Below are 7,809 nucleotides of genomic sequence, written 5' to 3'. Positions count from 1 at the left end.
ACCACCCACAAAAGTAGTGTGGTGTGGATGTTTACTTTTGGGGAAAAAAAAGACAAAACCCTTGCAAAGGGATCTATGCTTTGTTACATACAATCACATACTCACATCCCATAGTGAGGGAACGTCTCGGGCATCACACTCGCTACTTTCTCTCTTGCTAGACTCTACATATTCCATGTGTTTCTTTGGAGGAACATATCTTGTAAGGAAGCATATGGTTTGTAAGAACTGCAATAGAGATGGAAGAAGTGAAAACCTATGGTGTATGTCCACCAGCTCTGGCAAAATCTGTTTTACTAAAATGTATCTCTAATATTGTACTTAATGCTTGTGATGCAAGTTTGAAAATGTCATAGGAATAATTCTCGTAGATCCCCTTTCTTGCTTCCTTGGTCACATCATTACACCCACAGAGACACTTTAAGGTAAGATTATTTCTGCTGATGCTGTGATTTGACAGAAGATATAAGGATGATCTAAAGTTCTGTCTATGGAAAAAGTTTAAAAAAAAAAAATAAGTTTTTGGTATGAGTTGCAACATCCACCCCAAGGCTGCTTTGATTTTTTTATGGTTCGTGATATTCTGCGTTTGTTAATATCCCAAATGCAATTTACGTGACTTCAGTAGAGCTTTTCCCAGCAGGATGGCACAGTTGCAGAACTGTGCTGGAGAGGGCCTTCATTCCAGGGAAGTCTCTTAGGGTGGGTCTCATTCTCCTTGTGCTGAGATGTGTTCTGAATAAATAAGTCAGAACAAAGACTGGCCTACTTGTATCCAATCTGTCAGTGTTACGAAGTCATATTGCCAAAACAAATATTACAAACTGCAAGATATTCCTTGATTTTACTGAGAGAACTACACAACAGAGAAAAAGGGTAACGTTTGTTTTTGAAATAAAAATGAATGTTTCTGGATGAAAATAAAAGGAAGTGATTTATTATGCATGTGATTTTTCTCATGTGATGCAAAAGCTTTAACAATTACTGAAAGGCATCATTTGAGGACAATGAGAGAGAAGATTTTGGAGACGTATTTGTTTACTCTCTCTTTCTTATTCAATGGTGCTCTGATGTGTCAGTGGAAGAGCTGTTTTCCCTTTTCCCATTTTACAGAGATGATTTTGCTGATAGTCACAGAGAGAAACACCTCAATTAAAAGTCCCCTTAAATCTGCTACCGTGTTGGGGAAAAGCAATCATATTTCCCCTTCCAGAAAAGGTCAGGTAGCACAGGATGATAGAAATCCCAGCAATGATTTGCGTAGACTAAGCAGATGTGTACCTTGTGTAAATTCTTAAGAGCTTTCTTGCTTCTCTGTAAAAGCCAACCATTCCGTTTTGAAGCAGTTGTCAGCCTCCAAACTCCATCTTTAGTCAAAATCAGAACTTTTATTTAGGAATAAAAGTTATGTCAAAATAATAAATAGTAAGATAAATAAAAATAGTGATAAAAAGTAGGCAAATATACTGTTCAGATCATTTGATCAATCTCCAGTCTAGAAAATGATTATTAAAACAGTGAATATTTCAAACGTGATTTAATGCCGTTTCCATCTGAGTATATGTAATGTTGTGTGCCTGCTTTGGGTATTTATGCAGCCATCTAATATATCAGTTCTTTTTCAGCTGAAGTTGGCAACAAAACTCCCATTGGCTTAATTTGGATTATTAGCTCCATATATGTTCAAACGCAGCTGAAGAGACAGCAACTCAGAAAGTTGGGAAGCTTTTGTTGTTAGAAAAGGAACTGTTCCCATGATGTTTCACACTGATGAGCTAATTGCAGCAAAATGAATAACATAAGTCATCTTCAGGCTTCAAACAAATTCCATTTTATTTCTAAAGTAACTTCATAAAGTAAAATACTCCATGTTTTCAATCTGCATATTTGGGTGCTCCTTCACCAGAAGGCTGATTTCTTGCTTCTTTAGCTTTTAAGTATGGGTGCTTTTAAACAGTAAGCTTTGAAAAGCTTGTTCTTGAAAATGATATTTAAGGCATGGGATCGCGGGATAATTTAGAAATTCATTTAGTCCACCACTTGCTTGAAGTAGGTGCTGTTACATGAAGTTGAGGAATGAACCTGGTTGGACTTCTGGAATGCCAGTATAGATTAACATCTCATGTTGAGTCTCTCGTCATCCAGCACCCTTAAATCCTTCTCCTCAGGGCTGTTCTCAAGCCATTCTCCACCCAGCCTGTATTTCTGCTTGAGATTGCCCCAACCCAGGTGCAGGACCTTGTATTGGGCCTTGTTGAACTTCATAATGTTGGCGTGGGTTTACCTTTCAAGCCTGTCCAGGTCCCTCTGGATGGCATCCCTTCCTTCTTGCATGTCAGCTACACCACTTACCTTGGTGTTGTCTGCAAACTTTCTGAGGATGCATTTGAACCCACTGTCCATGTCTCCTACAAAGATACTAGATCCCAGCAGTGATCCCTGAGGAATGCCACCCATCGCTGGTCTCCACTTGGGCACCGAACTGTTGACCTCAACTCTCTGAGCGTTACCATCCAGCTAATTTCTTTTACAGCGAGTTGTCCATCCATCAAATCCATTTTTGTCCAATTTGTTGACTGGAATGTTGCTCAGGACAGTGTCAAACACTTTGCAAAAGTCAAGGTCAGTGAAGTCAGTTGCTCCTCCTTTATCCACTGATGCTGTAACTCCCTCATAAAAGACCACCACATTTCTCAGATACAATTTACCTTTGCTGAGGCTGTGTTGGTTACCACCAATCTCCTCATCTTTATCTTCCATCTGCCTTAGTAGGCTCTTCAGGATGATCTGCTCCGTTCTTCGTTTCACACTGCCTTTTTCAGAGCCTTGGCTGTTGCCTTTGTAGTCCTTTACTATATCTGCCTTATTAAGGAAAAACAGTCTGTAGTTTTCTGTACCCCTCCCAGCTTGATTTAGCTTTAAGAGGTTTACAAAATTCAGTTACTGTTCTAGAAGGGTTATGTGTGAAATGAAGCGTTCCGTCCTGTTCTACTCTGAGCTTGTGTCTTGGAAAGAAAAGCACGATAAAACTGCATTTAGTTTTTGATAACTTGTGGGGTGGGACACTGTGGAAGAAAGCAGACTTCAACAACTTCTAAGCATACACAGTGCTTTTTCTTCTTACTTCAGTCGCTAGAGGTGAAAAATAACTCTCGAGAGATCGCGTTGACTGTAAAGCTGAGGTAAGACAAAAGTCTGACTCTTACTGTTTAGAAGTTTATGTCCCTGACTGGACCTTCTTATTAACTGCTTGCCATTTATTCCGGAGCAAGAGCTGCTGCGTTAAATTCATGATAATGATATTCAAGTGATGGTACAAAGAGTTGTCAGAAGAACGTGCTCCCATACTACTGAACAAAGAGGAGATACCAGCTCAAGTTCTCCTCAAGAAACTCTGTACGAAGAACGTTCCTGTATTTAACCCAATTGTAACTATTTTCTAACAGCAAAACCACAAAGTTTACATGTAAATTAAATTTTATAACTATAAAATGGCATAAAAACCTAATTAAATTTGAGTAGGGCTGGAAGGCGGTCACTCGAGCTGTTCCAGCTGATTATTGTTTACGACATTTGCCCTGTGTTGGACACCAGTCTGCAAGAAGAACATAGTATTTTATCGATTTGAAGATACTTGGCAGAAAATTCTGTTTATGATCTCTCCAATGGGATTTTTACCAAGTTAGTGTGCTCAACTCCATCTTAATTTTTTTTATTTTAAAAAGTTGCACACTAATTGTTTTTCTCTGTACTATTTTCTGATTCAACAACTCTCTGCCCTTACCTGCCTTCCAACTGCGTTTTGTTTGAACTGTATGTCTTAAGTATTCTAGATTGAATTGAAGTGCCCTTCCTCTTGGAACCTTTGAATTACTTTTGAAGACTTTAGCTTATGCTAGCTCTGTATTTTAACTTCATGGTTTGAGTTGGAAGGGACTTTAAAGGCCATTCATTTTCAACCCCTTTGTCACGCAGCAGATCAGGCTGCACAGAGCCCTATCCAGCCTGACCTAGAGGGCCTCCAGAGATGGAGTAAAAAAAAACTTTTTAAAAATTATATTTGCACTGAATTTCTGTAACGTATCAGAAGTATTTATTTGTTCAGAATGCAGTGGAATTGCCTGCAAACTGCTGCTTAATTTAGCCGTGCGATTTCTGAAACTGATTATAATTTCAGTATTTTAATATAAGATTTGATATATTGAATATTCAGTTGACCATCGTGCATTTCGAAAGTACAGATCATCGCCACGTAACTGTGATCATTTCTGTAAAGATAACAACCGAAGTCTCTGCAAAATGTAATGCAATTGAAATGCAAGTTGATAAAACATAAAAAAAAAAATAAAAATAAAAAATCCTAGCTTTATTACTATGCATAAAGTCAGAATGAGAAAGCACACCTAGGCTTTAGCAGTCCAGTTCTGTCCTTTTGCTACTTTATCATGCACTTTCTTCTTGCTTTAAGCAATAAATGTATTTCTGTCTTTTTTTTCTTTTTAGAGCCAGTATTGTGCAGAAGCGCATTATTTATTTTCAAGACGAGGGTTCTCTCACCAAAAGAATCTGTGAACAAGGTAAGGTGATTTCCTTGTCATGTTCTGCTGAATTCTCCTAACTTGTTATATCCAATTAAAATTTTGATCCCTTGAATGGTTTCATATAGATTGAAATTTACGATCTCTTAGTTCAATGATGTTTGTCCTTACATTGCATACTGTTTCTCATACAGTCTTTCTTTCTTCCACCTGTGACACTTGCACCTTTTTACCTCGTGCGAAACCTGTTGCTTGGGCTATTTTCAGCCTTTCCTAAAATTAAGTTTAGCAGAGAGATTTAAAATTCACATGAGAAATGAAGGAGAACTACAATTGTCTTTTGATAAGCAGACTTTTATTTCTGCATATGCAAATTCCTCCTCCCAGAAAGGTCATGCAAGCAAAGTTAGTTCAAATAACCACAGTCTCCTGATTCTCCTTCTATGTTTTGTAATTATTTTCATTCTTTCTTCTTTTGAACCAGCGTTGTCATGGCAATGTTTGCGTATTTTGGAGGAAATTCTATGAAGTACATCAGGCCATTAAACGCCCTCTGAAAACTGAGGGGAATTATACGTTGAAATTCTTCAGGGGCTTTATGGAATCCTCTATCAATTCTTAAATATATAATCTGTTATAAAAGCAAATATGGAGAGTGACCTTTAGATTCGGTAATCTGCTGGCAGATTGTGTTGCTTCTGTTAGTAAATATAAGTATCCTTCGTATAGGAATATGTGCAGATATTAGGGAGATATGTTAACCTTTAAACAGATATTCCATCTTTGCAGGAGTGGGGTGTGGTGTTAAGGCCTGTGTAGCAACTATGGACTGCTCCCTTGATACTAACGTGCACATACTCTTTTGATTTAAATTCCAGATCATATAGCTTAATTCTTTCCAGGAGAAACTTCCCACATTTCCTTGAAAAGTAATAACTTTGTGCAGAAGCGCAGAGTTGACGGTTATGAGGAAATTCTTATTTCTTCTCCTTGCAAGGTTGGAATGGCTTTTCTTTACTTTTGTACCGAGGAGAAAAGAAAGAACACCATTTTTTAAAAATACCTGCCACGCTGTCCTTCATTTTTAGTGAACTGAATGTGTGCCAGTGAAGCACTCAACTGTACTTCATAATGTGGAATCCCTGACTGTCATCAAGAAACTTCTTTGTCAGTGTTTTGAGCCATTTCAAATATGGAAACGTATTTGTCTTGTAAGCTAGATTTTTTAAAAACATTGCACGTTTGGTGGCGAACCTGATGTAAAAAGCCACCAGAATAAACAACAACATGGTCATTATTTCTGAAAAGAAAGGAGAAGAGGCAGGATTCTTTAATAGTGGATAAGGAATCATACTGATTTTAGTTAATGGAAGCCAAGTTGTGTCAAAATTGTACTTCTAAACTTCTGCTGTATTTTTGAGTAACAGCTTCATGTTTGGAGAATTTTAGTTGTCTGCGGTGAGTTCTGATAGCAAAAAGTGTGTTTGCACATCACCAACTACTCAATCTAGTTGGAACGTTAAATCTTGTTTGCTTAAGATATTAAGGACAGCCAGAAAACTTCAGCTTTCTTCTTCAGCACCACTTTTGCTCCAGTCTAGATAAGGCATTAGATAAGAAGAAAGCTATTGTCAAATGGGGAATTTATTTGTTGAGCTCTGTCCTAAAGACACTCAATGAAGGAAAGTACAGAAACACACTGTCTTAATAACGAAAGATTTATGTTGCAGTTACGGGCAAAGTTGTTCTACAATCAGTGTATATATCTTTCCGGAACAGGTGGAAACAAGTGATTCAATTGGGGAAAAAAACTTATGAAACTTCAGAAAGACTTCATTCATGCAAGGGGCAATTTGATTAAATCTTAAAATTCTTTTTAAAGATAATAAAATGACCTGTTACTGCTGCTCAATTATTTTCTTGAGTGTGTTCTAATTAACTAAAATAGAGTGCCGAAGATATGGATTAGCTTTAAATTGTTTGGTTAAGGTTTGGGCTTTGGTTTTGAGTTTCACATCTGATAGCCTCATCTAATCTGTATGTTTTAGGACTCAGTTTGTTTTAAGCTTAAGCTCTTCAAGATCATGACCCGTGCTGCTATAAATAAAGTCTTTTCGAGGGACAGAAAGAATTTGTCAAACTAATCATAACGTCATATTTCTGTCTTGTATTCTCTTCACCATCATGTGTGCAGGCATATGTTGTTTATCATTTATTGGAAGGCTGAAGGATCCTTGAGAAAGACAGGAGCAGGATTGCAGCACCACAGCAAAGCCACTGATGTAGCCTGCTGTCTATTCCATGTCTCTTGTTAAAAAAAAACACTAGAGAATAGTCAAAAGAGCTACTGGAGTTCATTGGCAGCACTGGTTGGGTCTCAGCTGCATCATTCAGCATCGCTGGATGTTTCTCAGAGCAGGGAATGATTTGTGAGCAGGAAATGTGTGCATGCAGAAACTCGGGGGTTTTTTGTGCGTGCAGAAGTACAGCTGAGGCATTAGCATGGGGCTTTTGCAGCTGATTATTGCATCCCACTGAAGAACTTACATTGTCTGGCTGCCTAGAAAGTTCCAGTCTACTGTACTTTTTATATCTGCTGAGGTTTTCACCAAATCAAATAAGAACCAGAAATGAACCTGTTTTGAATCTGAAAACAACTAAAATTGTAAATGTGCCTTTGAACAATGAGTCATTACATCCACCCATGAATCCAAACTGATCACTTTGGGATTCTACTTTTGTGAAGCCTAACATTAAAAACTAGTGAACACGAGTAAATGTAATTCAGATTTATTTGCTGGAGTACTTATTGTGTCAGCTTCGCTGTCATCTGTTGCTGTTGAGTTGTAACCCTTTTCAGTAGGTACTTTCATTACTGCTTTTTCAGATTCAGCCTCAGAAGGTGTGACTGACAAACCAATTTTAGATTGCTGTGCCTGTGGAACTGCCAAATACAGGCTAACTTTTTATGGAAATTGGTCAGAAAAAACACATCCCAAAGACTTTCCACGTGAGTATCATTATTTTTTTTCTTAACGTTCTTGTACTACACAAACATGATGTAGGTATTTGGAGATTGCCAAGATGTTACTTAGTGAACACCCCACTAGGGTCAATAACGACATATATGCAGTACTGCTTATGTTCAGTATTGAAAATCTATGGATGCTATAAATTACTTACAAATTCTAGAGTTTTGCCTGATGTTTTGAGGCGCAAAGATGTTTCTTTATAAAGAGATTACCTTTCTTTTTTTTCTTTCTTTTTTTTT

General features: G+C 37.6%; 1 protein-coding gene across 1 annotated transcript in view; it reads left to right on the top strand.

Annotated features, from left to right (window-relative positions):
• The window catches only part of SPON1 (spondin 1), a 195,920-nt gene that overhangs the window by 74,731 nt on the left and 113,380 nt on the right, over window positions 1-7,809 (top strand). Inside the window, exons 4-5 of the mRNA XM_031553354.1 lie at window positions 4,504-4,577; window positions 7,426-7,548. Coding sequence (XP_031409214.1) covers window positions 4,504-4,577; window positions 7,426-7,548 — 197 coding nt within the window. The remainder of the gene's footprint in view (window positions 1-4,503; window positions 4,578-7,425; window positions 7,549-7,809) is intronic.

Source organism: Meleagris gallopavo, chromosome 5, assembly GCF_000146605.3.
Source record: "Meleagris gallopavo isolate NT-WF06-2002-E0010 breed Aviagen turkey brand Nicholas breeding stock chromosome 5, Turkey_5.1, whole genome shotgun sequence".
NCBI classification, from domain to species: Eukaryota; Metazoa; Chordata; class Aves; order Galliformes; family Phasianidae; genus Meleagris; species Meleagris gallopavo.
Note: the sequence above shows the minus strand (reverse complement) of the source record. Positions and strands in the feature narration are given on the sequence as shown.